The sequence below is a fragment of the Solea senegalensis genome, linkage group LG20 (assembly GCF_019176455.1).
Source record: "Solea senegalensis isolate Sse05_10M linkage group LG20, IFAPA_SoseM_1, whole genome shotgun sequence".
In the NCBI taxonomy this organism is placed as follows: domain Eukaryota; kingdom Metazoa; phylum Chordata; class Actinopteri; order Pleuronectiformes; family Soleidae; genus Solea; species Solea senegalensis.
The window spans coordinates 12,562,710-12,577,385 of record NC_058039.1 but is presented as its reverse complement, the minus strand read 5'-3'; the positions used below and the strand labels follow the sequence as shown (position 1 = coordinate 12,577,385).

Below are 14,676 nucleotides of genomic sequence, written 5' to 3'. Positions count from 1 at the left end.
CTGGGATGCACAAATATAATTACATTAACCTCACAAATAGAATAGAATAGAATAGAATAAGTCTTGACTGTTTTCTTTGGCTCACCAGCACAGTAAACAGACGACAGTAAGGTAAAAACATTGTCATCCATAAAAAACATACAATAGACACAATAAAAACAAAGATAAGATACAGTGTAAATAGGAACAAAAGTAGAGGTAAAATAAGATCTAATAAGATAAATAAAGCACAACGGTAAAGCAGTTCAGGTCATAATGTGAATTGATCACTTTGTCAAGTTCAAGATGAAAAGATTTTTTTAAAGGACCTTTGGCCAGAGGAACTCTGTAGCGCCTCCCAGACTTCAGAAGCTCAAACTGACAGGACAGAGGGTGAGAGCTATCTGCCAGGATTCTTCTTTGTTTGCTCCTTGTCCTTTCAGTGTAAGTGTTGGTATGTTCTGGGGTTTTGCCACAATTTTACCAGCCATTTTTACAATTCTATTTAGCTTGACCTTACACTTAACACTCTCAATATGTGCAGTAGACACAAGCTCTAAAATGTCCAAGGCAGCTTAATCTTCTAAGCAGACGGAGTCGCTGTGAGCATTTCTTGAAGATAAAATCTGTGTTTTCAGAGAAGCTAAAATGACTGTCAAGGCCTGTGCCTAGATATTTAAAGGTTTCCACAGTTTCAACAAGCTGGCCATCAAGTGAAAGTGGCTCTATCGTCAGTTCTTGCTTTACGTGACCGACTAGCTCCTTTGTTTTTGACACGTTGATTTCAAGCTGGCTGTCAAGACACCACGCTTCCAGGGCCTTAATGTGGGCAAGGTAAAAGGCCTCACCAGAGGGGTCAGATTTCTGTAGCCGGCCGACTAAGGCCATGTCGTCGGCGTACTTAATCAATTTAAAACGTTTATCATGAAGTGCAAGCTCATTTGTGAAAAGTGAAAAGAGCAAAGGTGAAAGAACGCTACCCTGTGGGCAGCCAGTGCTTATGATGAGTTCTCCTGACAGAATAGCGTTAGTACAAGAGAGAAAGTCTCTGATCCAGAGCATCAAGCCTTTTTTTCAAGATTCAAAAATCTGACAGCCTTTTCAGAAGAGTGTGTCATTTCTTAGAGTTAAAAGCTGCACTCAAGTCTACAAATAAAAACTCTAGCGTATGCTTTGAGATCACATCTAGCAAGGTCAGCACAGCATCATCAGTACCTCTTTCCCTCTTGTAGGCAAACTGTAGGGGGTCTAGTTCACCAACCACTGTGGTGGTCAAAAGATCAACCACAACTCTCTCCATAGTTTTGCCTAATATGGAGGTTATGGCGATGGGCCCAAAATCTTCAGGTTTACTTGCCCCTAGCTTTTTTGGTATAGGCCTTATAATGGATCGTTTCCACGATCTGGGCGCGCCTTTAACAAGGAGGGAATTGAACAGTTTTGAGAGGACTCCTTTCAGTTGAGGAGCACAGTCCTTAAGTAGACGGGCCTTCAGTGGCCTTGTTTGGCTTCAGCTGAAAAAGACTTTGAGCCACAGCATCCACAGTGATGGCTGTGGGTGCTCCTGTAGGGAGATTTTTACACATCTCATCACATTCCTGTTTGTCATCCACTTTATCAAATCTACAGAAAAAGTGCTTTAACTCGTCAACAAAACACTGATTGATGCTTGGAGGAGTATCACATTTCTTATTGGTTTTACCCATTAGTGTATTTAGACCCTCCCAGGCTTGTTTTATGTTGCCACCAAAATATTTACTTTCTACTTTGTTCTTGTACTCAGTTTTTGCCTTGGATATATTCCCTCTAAGCTGTCTCTTTTGTCCCTGCATTAATTGCAGATCACCAGAACAGAAAGCAGCCTTCTTTTCATTAAGACAGTATCATCGAAGCAATCTCTTAGTTGCTCTTTACTTTTGTCAGACCACACCTGTATTTGCTTCTGAACAATTTTCATTCTTTTGACCACAGCCTTGTGTTTAGGCAAAAGATGAATTACATTGTGGTCAGATTTTCCAAGAGGCGGTCTACATACCGCTTTATAAGCCTCGGGGACGTTGCCATAGCGACGGTAAAGCGTCCGATTTAAACGTGTAGGACAGTCGACATGTTGCTGTCGTGTGGCTACTTCAGGTGACTGAGTTGCACATGAAACAGCTCGTTTGGGGCTCGGACCCTGGGACCCATTTTGGGATACGCCCCTATTACACTCAATGAACATGAGATCGTAGCCAGCCTGTCTAGTATCAAGCCCAACTCGGCCCCGGGGCCCGATGGCCTGAGAGGTAGCGTTTTAAACGAAAATGTTCATGAACTTAAAGGTATTGTGTTGGAGTTATTCCAGTATTTGCTCAATTCTCTAACAACTTCCCAAATGATGGAAAATGTCTTATATCATGCCTGTCCCCAAAAAGCCTGGAGCAACCCAATTAAAAGATTTCAGGCCCATTGCTCTTACTTCTATCTTGGGAAAATGTTTTGAGAGAGTTATAAGCAGACAAATGACAGCGTCGGTCTCTAACAGCTTCGATCATCTCCAGTTTGCTTAGAAATGTCAGAGGGGAACTGATGACGCCACTGTCAGTATGTTCCACACCCTGTCAAAGCACCTTCAAGTCCCCTCCCATCTTGCTAGGGCCCTGTTTATCGATTTCACTTCTGCTTTTAACAGCATGCAGATTCACATCCTGCTGCAGAGACTTAGTGATATAGGAGTAAACGGTGGTATCATCCACCTTGTTAGGGACTTCCTCTCTGACCGCCCTCAACAGGTTCTGGTCAATAACACTCGGTCCGACATCATTGTGCTTAACACTGGGGCCCCCGCAGGGGACTATTTTATCCCCATCACACGTTTCTCGATATACACAAACGAATTCCAATTAGATCTGGAAAAGTTTGGTTTGTTGAAGTATGCGGATGATATGGCCCTGGTTGCCGTATTGGAGAAGGGGGACATAGTGGGAGAGGACGTATACAGAGCACATGTGTCATCTCTCCTGAAGTGGTGCCATGAAAGCTTCTTAGAGATCAATGTAACAAAAACACAGGAACTTGTCTTTCATGAAAAGGACCCTGTGCAGCCCCCTTATAATTAAGGGACAAAATGTAGAGGTAGTAAACAAGTTCAAATATTTAGGTACATATATTGATTGCAACCTAAATTTCAGTGAAAACACTGACTACATTCTTTAAACCTGTAATCAGCGTCTCCACTTAGTACGCAAGCTCAACTCCTTTAGAGTGAGCAAGCATATTATGGAAACAGTTTAGAAGAACCTGATGGAGGGCATCTTAACTTTGAACATGGCAACGTGGTACGCTAATCTAAACATAAAAGGAAGAAGCAAGCTGCAGAGAATAGGAAATATAGCCTAAAAAATCATAGGTATGAGACGGAAACAATTAAGTTGTGTGTATGAGGAAGTGCTGAGGAAAAAAGCTGTCAAAATAGCAAACGATCCCTCTCATCCACTTAATAGGGAGTTTGAACTTCTTCCCTCTGGTAGACGTTGTAAAGTACTAAGGGCAAATCGTAATATCTTTAAAAATCCCTTCATCCCCAATGCCATTGGAGCACTGAACACCATGTCCCGTTGATGCCTTTTTAATGTAACTGCCACTGCTGTCCTGCTTTTTGCCCTGAAGATGTTTGAATGTAAGTGTTGTTGTTGGCGTCCTGCTTGTTGTTTGTATGAGACCAAAAGACACATGTCCACATTGTGGACAATCAATGAAACAAACAAACAAACAAACTATAGCTCCTCTATCTACGGCTTCATGTATTGCTCTGATCAGCGTGTGCTTTTTGCTCTGTTTTCCAGTGGAAATCTTAGCTTGCAAACACACCTCTTGTAGCTGCTCACATTTGAACTGCACCAGGATCTCATTCAGTTGATCTTGCAGTCGCTCCAGCTCCATAGTTGCGTTTGGTCTGCGATCTCACACTGCTTCTCCGTAGCACCGCTGATCCCACTTCTGACACCAAATGTTGTTGCACACTTCAATAAAGACGCACATTCTTTACTGGACAGTCTGAAAATACACATGGCAATACGCATTGTTACGCTTCTGTCCAGCGGGATGCAGGTTACACACTGTGTGCATCGGCTGTGTTTACCCTTGACACAGTTGCTCATTTGAGGGGACACTCCCTCTTGTGGCGTAAAGGCGCCACTACACCCCTGTATTGCCTGATTGCACAAACGAGAGCACAGTAATTCTTTGTTCATTAGGATTTATGCGTACACGATTTACAATAACGTGTACAAAATGAAGGGGAAATTCACTGACCACACATCTGAGTTCAAGTTTGATATTAGGTGTAAATGAGTTGCTACTTCTTGTCCTGATTTAGATTCTAATATAGAAAGTTTGGGAAACACTGTGGCAGTAAAAAACAAACAGTTAACAATAAATGATTTGGGGGAAAAAATAAAGCAAATGAAGAGTTTCCTGTGAATGTAGAACTAAAATGACACAGAAATAACAGAATTAATTTCCTTCTTTCCAAAGCTACAAGGAGCCACTGCAGAGGAGCAGCAGAGTTCACAGAGCCTGCTCTAAGAGTGTGAAATGAGGAAAAACTAAACAGAGACAGTATATATTTGGAAAATTAGGGGATTTATTGAATATTGAAAAGCAAGATACAAGTAAAAAAAGGAAAGCAATAACAGAGCAACTTATTTTAACATTAATTAATTTACCAAAACACATACAAATACTAATTCAATTTAAAAAACCCACACCTTTTGTAATAACTCATTTGATTAAAATACAATCAACAGACCAAAACATATATTAGGATATTATAACTGCAATAAACATGATATTGATAATTATCAAAAATATAATATTTATTTTTTAACATTTAAAGTTTCGAAAGATATATACAAGCCAAATATTTAAGTGGAAAATCAGATGAGCACTGATGCTTTTTGTTTAATGTGTGTTTGTGTCTTGGATCTACAGCCGATACATCACTGAATATGTGATCATTATTATTAACATGTGGCATCGTGTATATAGTGAAGAAAGAGATTTTCTGCAAATGGAACTAACAGTGAGTTTAGAGATGCAACACAAACCAGGTGGAAATGTGTCCAATCATTTTCTATCTTGTTGAGTAAAGAGGCAAAACATTGTGCCACAAATAAAAGCAGAATGACACCTGCAGCTAATCTACAGTCTCTATACCACGTTGTAAATGTGTGATTGAACGACGCTGATGGACTTACACTGTTGTCCCCAGTGATTTTACACAACCAGAGAATGAAAAGAAAGTCTATATAGTCAATGTGTATTTGGAGTTGTGTTATTTCTCATGGTTTCCATGACGATACCCAACACCAGGAATATGAAAGTGGAACTATGTGTGGATTTGTTTTGGACGATCACACAAAGATTTCCGTGAACCTACAGAAAGAAAACAACATTAAATGATGATGAATATTTGAAAAAAGACAGATTTCATAAATACACATTGTCATTGAGACGTAAAAAACTGCGATGATTCAGACTGGTGAGACAGTTAGAGCTGGGTATTATGACCCAAATGTTTATGGTGACAAAAATGTTCATGTCACTTTAAGAAAGCCGTTCATTTGATCTTCTTTATGGACAGAAAACTCCTTGTAGTGTTTCATAAATCTGAGGTGAAACATTTCAAGTTATTTTTCTTCAGTGATTTTGTTTTACTTACAAAGGAACGGTGATGTATTTGTCATTTATTCTCTCTCAGTGTTCAGCTGCTGCACCTCAGTGCTGCTCGCAGCTGTGGGGTCAGAAACACATTGTTAACAAAGATCACACTTTTCTTTTCTTTCCTTCTTTTTTCAAGTCTTTGCATGAAAAGCAAAGCTCTCATATGTCTGTATGAACACATATAAACCTGGACATGTTCTGTAAACATGTAGAATAACAGCTGTGTCAATACCACGTCCATTTCAACCTAAGTTAGAATTCTAAATTCTAAATATGAATCATGGAAATACAAATCTTTACTTACGAGATGGGGCGGATTTGGCTGAAAAAGGAAAGAAAATGAAAATCATTCCAAACATCATGTTGTCACCAGTGATTTGTTTCTCTTCAACTCACACAAAGTGAAACAGAAATCACTTCCAGCTTCAGTTTCCACATTAGAAATCATTTCTTTTTCTAAACCTGCTCCATGACATCATCACGCTGTAGTGATGATGTCATGGTGACACTGACGTCTATTTAAATTGGAATCAAAGCAGAAATCTGTTGAGTGTGAAAACATTCCTATTTCATCAGTCACAATGTACAAACATTACATTAGAAATGTCATTTTCAATTGTTTCCTTCATGTTTGACTGAAAAAAGTCACTTGAAGTTTCTACGTTTCTATGCAAATGAAACGCATACATGTAAATATTTGGCCTAAATGTTTGTGTGAGTGTCTCTGTCAGAAGTGAACCTTTGAAAAAACAAAAATCAACCTGGTCTGAAGAAATAAATGGAGCAAAAGTGGTTTAGTATCATTGGATTGTTGATGTTGATGATACAGGTTTACAAATATGATCCATGTGTGAAGAAATCTCACCTTTGTGACTTTAAAGCATCAACTCAAAGTGTGAAATAAAACAAGTGACAACACTGTCAGTGTGTGTGTGTGTGTGTGTGTGTGTGTGTTGCTCTCACCACTGAATCTTCTGTACAAGAAGAAAGCAGCGGCAGCGAAGATGATGACGATAAGAACAACCACTGCAACGATGATGATGATGGTCGTGTCCATGGGCTTCACTGTTCAGCAAAAACACAAAAAACAAACAGTCACAACCTGTGCACATGAAGCAGCTGACACACACACACACACACACACACAATATATGTAGTTCAATCTTTTACTGTATCATTGATTAACATATATATATATATGTTTTACATGTTTACCCTTCACATCATATTTTAAATGCACGTAGGATTAAATTTGGCATAAATAACCTTTTTATTTGATGATATTTATTATTTATTTGTGGTTATTTATGAGGAAATCAAATCATTTTGACTCATAATGACATTATTTCCAAATATGTATACAAGCAAATATATCTACATTCAAATCCTAATATTGTGTTCAAATGTCATTTTAACTGTGAACATATCTGACCGATCAATTTGACCTTTATTGATTTATGCACATGTGAATCTACTCATCATTAGTGACATGAATAAAAAACTGTCTCTAGTGGTCACATGGTGTAATTATTCATCGCGACAAAAGAAAGAATGTCCATTTTATCTGTGGATCACTGAAGAACTGAACTTTTGACCATGATTTAAGCTGGAGACTTTCAACTTTATCAAAGGTTTTATAAAATAAAACCATAACATGAAGACAAGTAGTGAAAGAAAACTTTTCTTTGATGGATTTGTCACATGATGATGTCATGATGCAGCACAAGCATGGACTGAATACACACCTACAATGAAAGTGTTCATGAATCAATGAAAAGCAACAAGCATGACCTGCAGAACTATTACAGTGAATTAAAGGAGTGTTTAGGAGTTTTACCTCTGTTGGATTGGACGGCGTCTTTGTCCAGTACTTTGACAACGTCCTCGTTCACACCAGAGAGCTGGAACACGCAGTCATACTTCCTCCAGTCCTCAGGTGGGATTGATGACACTCGCAGGTCAGTGCTCATCTGGAAGGTTCCGTCATGGTTGGGCAGAGTCTCTCCGTGGTCCACGTCCTCATGAAGCTCCTCTCCTTCTTTCCTCCAGAACAACAAGGCTTTGTTTGGGTAGAAACCTGTAGCGTGGCAGGTCACTGGAGAGGAGGGAGACTTCTGGAGGAGAGACACTGAGGGAAGCTCTGGAGAAGGAAAACAAACGTTGACACTTTATTATAACTCACATTCCTGTTTGCTGTCATTGATCCTGCATTCGTTTCTGAGTCTGGCTGTAAATTGAGGTTTTCACACATCTGAGGACTGGACTTTTTCAGTCTGGACCTTTTTTCTGATGAGATCAGACTGACTAACTCACTATCTTTAAATACTTCTTTCTTTTAAAAACAACTTATTGTTACAAGTTTCTTTCTTTCTTTCACTGATTGACTTCATTTCACATCATTTGTTGTCTTCATGTTGTAAACCTTTTAAAATGGTTTCTATTTTGATGATAGATGAACACTTTGAATTCATTTATTGATCTTAAACTGGAACATCTATGTTGTAGCAGTGCAAAATTATATTATTTTATGTTTTACTTTATTTTTTAGAATGTAATATATTTATTGTGTTTTGTCAGATAAAATACAAAATGTGTCATTTTTTCCACATATATTGAATTTCAATTGAATAGATGTGTTTTCTTTATTATTAATATTAATCTAATACTAAGATTTATTGTCACAATATCTGCAGCATAAGCTATAGTTAAAATATGGCTGCAATGATGAATTGTTTATTATTTGATTACTAAATTAATCACCATCTATTTTGATTAGCAATTTCAAGGTTTTTTTAAATGATTAATGGAAGATTTCTGCTTTTCAGCTTTTTAAATGTGAACATTTTCTGGTTTCTTTGCTTCAAATAACAAAGAAATAGTTTTGAATCCCCCAACCCTTTCAACATTTCATCTTTGATGTGTCTCGTACAAAGTGGCGCGTTTTTATGACAAACACGCTTGGACGAGTTTGCTCAATTACGTAGGATGCAAATCACCAAAATGGAGGCCAAAATTCAAAATGGCTGACTTCCTGTTGAGTTGAGGCCATGGTTACAGTCGACTTTTTTGTTCGTCTTGGTCTATAACATCTTTCCACCAAGTTTTGGGAAATTCAGTGAAACTCAATTTTGCCTCAGTTTACAACTTAGGGGGCGCTATAGAGCCCTTGAGTAACACACGGGTTTGGGACCTATGCCAATATCGCATTTTCACCAGACCTGACCTCCATGCCAAGTTTCAGGAGTTTTCATGCACGTTAACCCCTCAAAAACGACCGGAAAGCCACGGATATAATAATAATCTGAAGGATTACAATAGGAGGTTCCTCGCTGTCCCGGCCCCCGCCATTCGTGGCTCGGGCCCTAACTAAAAGTGAATAATTTTGGTTTATGGACAAAACAAGACATTTGAGAACGTCATCATAATTTCCAGGTTTCAGAAACACAGATCAACATATTTTATGGACCAAATAACTCATTTGTTCTTTATTATTTAGTCGAGCTCTAAGAGACAGATGAAGAAATGTGAAATGGGAGACAGAGACTTAGAAAAGACTGTGGACGCTAAAAGAGACAGAGAGTGAAACTGTTGTGGACATAAACAAACAAAAAAGGAAAACACGAGGAGAAGAAAAAAAAGAGTGCTTATAAATGTGTGTGTGAAAGAGAGACACGGGGAAAAGAGAGTGAGACAGAGAGATGAAGAGACAGAGAGAGAGAGAGACACGTCATCAGTGTGAGACACAGTGGTGGTAAAAGACATCATCAGAAATAAAAGACACGTATGAAGATTATGTTCATTCAGGTTCTGGGGTTTTACCTGTTCTCTGCAGAGAGCTCTTCCCATACTCCACGTACTTCTTCCCCCACTCAGGACACAACTTGGTGAAGTAGTTTTTATAAACAGCAAGATCAGCTTTATCAGCATCCCATTTGTTTTTGGTGATGACAGCCTGTGATGATGGAGCGATCCATGTCTCTGTCTTCAGGTCCAATACTATGAAGTCTTCTCCATCATAACCATACTGATCATAACCGTTAACTTCTCCAGTCTCATCATCCCAGTCACAGCCATACATATTCTGGAAAATGTGAACACCTGAGAGAGAGAGAGAGAGAGAGAGAGAGAGAGAGAGAGAGAGAGTTCACATCATCTCTTTACCACAGAGAACAACACACAGGTTTGATGGAGTGACATCATTAATCAGCATTAAATAAAAAGTGTTATGGCTCTGACACTATGATCAAATCTAACGTCTCATTCTGTCATTTATTTATTATTTGTTCTACACAATGTGGTTCATTATTGCACAATAAATGTAATATCATGTGTTGCTCTACTTTCTATCTTAAAATCTTATTATTTATGATGAGACATTTTCATCATGTCATTAAATCACTGTTTCAACTGTAATGTGTCAGAAAATGTTCTGTGACAATTGTCCAGAGAATTTCTCTGGTTTGACTCTCATGTCATGTTCACTGGTCACTGTTGATTCACCTTTTCTTAAGTTTCATTCAACAACTGTCTCACTTCTCTTGAGTTTTGTGAGACAGTTTTTCCTGTGACGCTGGTGTGGGACGAGTCAGTGAGCCGAGTTGACTTTGACGTCACACTCGACTCAATGTTTGAATTCTGTTTTCCTTCTTATTGTAATTGTGTTCGTACAAGATACTGTTGTGAAGCAGCGTCATCTCAAAGTGTGTATGTGCAGGAGCAACACTGCAGAGACATGTGCTAGAAAGTAAGGTCAGTTCCATCCAACACAAACACACAGTTTTCACTTTCATGACGACTCCACAGAATAAGTCTGTGTGATGACGTCACGTCACTTTAGTCTGTGTTCACACCTGAGAGTCTGCTGCGTTGGTGCCAGGGCTGCAACTAACCATTATGTTCATTATTCATTCTTCTCTCCATTAATCACTGATCAGCTGTTTGTTCTGTACAACGTCAACAAATATTGATCAACCTCCAAATGATGTTTTCAAATGTCCTCTTTTGTCCAGAGAATAAAACTAATCCGTTTTTTGAATCATTTCTTTGTAACAAGAAACCAGAAAATATTCACATTGAAGAAGCTGAACAATGTGTTTTAAAACTAAGAAAAAAGAATATTGATGGAAACAGTTGATTCATTTAGTAACTGATTCATCATTGATGAATAGATTACTTGTCACAGCCTCAGTTGGTTCACACCTGGTGTTAGAATCACTTTCATTGGTCAGCAGTTTGGTTCATGTTGAATAATCACTTTATTCATTTGTGCTTTTGGTTAAACACATTGTTAAATGTGGAACATAAACAACACAAGACGCTGCTGTGATTGCTTCACATTGAGTTAAACCAGTGATTGACAGCTGGTATCGTCCAATAGGAGCCTGGTTGCAGGTGACGTCTAAACTGTTTTCCTTAAACACGGTGTCCCTTTGATATTATGATTGTAAGCAACAATCGATGAGTTATATCTCAGAGTTTTAAAGGATATCCACTCATTATCGTTATCGTGGAGATATTATCTTTTGTCCATGTCGCCCACAACGAGTTCAAACTTAGACCTGAATATTTGTGTGTGGACCCTCTTTAACGTCACCTGTATCAGATCAGAGTTTTGATGAATTATCACTAGAACACACTGACCTGGAGCTTATTCTACAAATGTTATTTCTGCAGATGACCCCTGACCTCTGCATCATCATCATCATCACACAATCACTGACCTCCTCTGCTTTAACCCAATATTAACTATTTAGAAATGCAAACGGTGATAAAGTGGATGATTTACATGGACAAAGACGATGAAGAGAACATGAAGGTGTGAAGAGTAATAGAGTATAAGGTAATGATAATTGTTAACATTTTCATTTCATGGATAAAAGTAATATTCATTTAGAGTTGAAGATTCTGTGCTGAAGTCATCGACAACACAGCAACAACTGACAGGGCTTTGTTTTAATGATCCATTCAACTGTTGATTCTTTTAGAAATTCAGTTTTGTTTGGTCATAAAATGTGAACAATCCTTTTATCTTTTAACTTTTAACCATTCACATTTTATTCATAAACAGTAAATAATTGTGTGTGTGTGTGTGAGGTGATTAATACACATTTTATCAGTAAAAAGTGAAACACAAACAAACCTCCAGTTTGGTTGAAGCGTTTCTTTGCAATTTCAATGTTGGCTTTGAACCACTGCTGTTCACCCAAACGGTTCACAGTCTCTCTCACCCAGTACTGTGGATCTGTGTTCTTACTCATCCAGTCCTGTTTGGGTACATCTTGCTTTGTGTTGCTGTCATAGTGATCAATCTGAACATCATCAACCAAACCAACAGCCATAAACTGTGGGAAGTTTGGGACTTCAGATGATCCAGTGTAGAAATACTTCAGAGAGTGAATTCCTGTGAGAGACAGTGAACGTCAAGACTTAAGATTTCAGAATGACAGTTTTATAAATCACTGAACTCAGAGTCAAGACGACATCAAATACATTCAAACACATTTCACTCCTCCTCAGTGACAAATATCTATCTAGACATACTGTATATTTATAAGATTTTATTATTTTATTGAATAATTCTCTTCATTAAAAATAACTTTTAGATAAATAAACTTTTAGTCTTTAATGTTTTCTTTAGTAATATCTTATCAATGTATTTATAACTATTTATTTATGAATTAGTTTTTTATCCAAATGATGTGTTGTACAAATAAATCATTCACAAATTAATTTGACAAGAAGGTATTTATCTGTTATTTATTTCATCATTATGAGAAGAGTCACTTTTAATGATAAAATATACACGATTTAGCTGCTGATTCATATTTTATTGTAAAATGTTGTATAAAAGGGTTTAATTATCAGTAAGATACGTCTAAATGAAGTTTATTCATCATATCAGATGATAATAAATACACTTAAAAATGGTTTTAAAGTTGTTTTCCGCGTTTGGAGCTCACACCTTTTTATAGACCTTCATGAGGTCATGAATAACTAAAAGTGAAATGGTGGAAGTGCATATGTGCACATTAGACTGTATGATGAAGAAAATAATAAACAATAAGAAAGAAAGAAAGATTTAAATCATATAATTCAATATATTTGACATTGTTAGAATCTAGAATGGAGTCCTACAACTAAACATCCAGGACCATCAGATGACGTCACATTCATACAAACATGATAAAAAGACATGAAACATTTGTTACAATCGATCAAACATTATACATAAAAGAAGCTCACCTGCGCTCGCGCTGTGTATTCCCAGCAGAACCAGTAAAAGCAGGATCTTCATAGTGATTTTCTCCGTTTGTTGAAGTGACGGTGAAACTGCGTCTTTATCCAGAAGAAGACAAACTGAGACTCCAGCGACAAACACTGAGATAAAAACACTGAGAGGCGTGAACCTCCATCTGAGCCAATGAGAATTCAATATGAGCCTCAACGTCACTAAACTCCGGGTGAAACTGACTCACTCAGGTTATGACCGAAAGTGAAAGTTACAACTCACGTTATTTTAGCCTGACAATATTATAACAATATTTTTCAATTATGTAACACTTTTCAAACTCAAGCATAAAGATGTTTGTAGATAGACAAACAAAAAGATATGCAAATACAGGTTGAAGTCAACAAATGAATTAATCATATATATATATGTGTGTGTGTGTGTGGTAATGTGTGAGGATAACTGTAAAATTAGGATAAAACACAACAAAAAGTGGCACAATCATTATAATACTGTAGTATATGTTTTAAAGGTGTTTAAAAGCTGCAGTGGAGTCAGCTGATGTCACACTGAGTCTGTACAACAGCTAAAAGGTTCTGTTGGGCCGATCTAACCTAACCCTTAAATCTATGAATAAAATGATTTATTAATTACACACTTAATGATGTTAAACTAACCAGAGCAGTGTCGTGAAGAGCTCCTAGAGGTTTAACCCAAAAATCTTCTTCCTTAAACAAACAGAGCTGCAGAAACAGATTGAATGTGTGTAAACGTGTGCACTGAAGACATACAGCATGAACAGTACATGTGTGCTCACCCACACCACATATATACCCTTTTACAGTGTCTATTATAACTAACTTTCCCTGTTTTACACACTAATTACTAATTACACACACTTCTTATTTTAACCTTCTTTACAGTTGTTGTTACAACTTAATGGAACTGTTAATGGAAGTGAAAAACACATTAAGTCAGATTCCTTGTGTGTGTGCTGATTCTGATTCTCCTCCACTCCACCACCAATACAATACTTGCTTAACTATTGTCAATGTTTTTATGCTGCAGGGTTTGGTTTTAAAGCAGTTGACATGTCTATATGATTTCCCTTAACAAAGACAGGATCACACTGCTTGGTTTACTTACTGGGTTTTCTGGGTCAGGTATCAACACACTCAGCTGGATTTTATGCTCCTGACATGACACCAGTTGAGTTGTTTTGCTGAAATCTGCTTGAATAAGAGAAATGTATCTCCACTGCAGATGATTTTCTCTTTTGTTTTGTTGAGACTGTGTCTCATTTTTCTCTTTCACTCCCTATATTTACAGTTGTCTTCAAAGTAATACAAAATAAAAATAATAAAATGTTCTGATAGTTAAAAACAAAGACACAGACCTAAATGTAGGTTAAGGGCTCCTTTTCTAGTTTACTGATCACAAACACACACATACATCAGTTAAACTTTTCAGCCATGCAATAATAATATAATATCATATAATATAATATAATATAACATAACATACTGTCCAGGGTGTACCCCGCCTATCGCCCGATGTAGCTGAGATTGGCATGGCACCCCCCGCGACCCTCTGGTTGAGGATAAAGCGGTAGATGATGACTGACTGACTGACATAACATAATATAATATAATATAATATAATATAATATAATATAAATTAAATTAAATTAAATTAAATTAAATTAAATTAAATAATAGGGCCATGGTTCCCAACCTGGGGGGCCAGAGATCACATGGGGGCCCAGA

At 37.5% G+C, this 14,676-nt stretch overlaps 1 protein-coding gene across 1 annotated transcript; it reads right to left on the bottom strand.

The window, feature by feature from the left end:
• Positions 1-4,583: 4,583 nt before the first annotated feature.
• LOC122786890 (major histocompatibility complex class I-related gene protein-like) lies at positions 4,584-13,055 on the bottom strand. Its single transcript, XM_044053412.1, has 8 exons — positions 12,925-13,055; positions 11,822-12,082; positions 9,502-9,780; positions 7,520-7,822; positions 6,646-6,747; positions 5,987-6,004; positions 5,681-5,752; positions 4,584-5,394 (listed from the first exon to the last, which is right to left on the bottom strand). Exons 1-7 carry the CDS (start codon positions 12,974-12,976, stop codon positions 5,706-5,708), a joined length of 1,062 nt encoding a protein of 353 aa, XP_043909347.1. The 5' UTR covers positions 12,977-13,055; the 3' UTR covers positions 4,584-5,394; positions 5,681-5,705.
• Between the last annotated feature and the right edge of the window lie 1,621 nt (positions 13,056-14,676).

What these genes read in the sequence shown, in the direction of transcription:
- LOC122786890 (XM_044053412.1), bottom strand. Translation starts at nt 12,976, where the DNA reads ATGAAGATCCTGCTTTTACTGGTTCTGCTGGGAATACACAGCGCGAGC. An exon ending in AATACACAGCGCGAGCGCAG is followed by an intron (nt 12,083 to 12,924) that starts GTGAGCTTCTTT and finishes TGTCTCTCACAG; the next exon opens with GAATTCACTCTCTGAAGTAT. An exon ending in CGCCGTCCAATCCAACAGAG is followed by an intron (nt 6,748 to 7,519) that starts GTAAAACTCCTA and finishes TTTGCTGAACAG; the next exon opens with TGAAGCCCATGGACACGACC.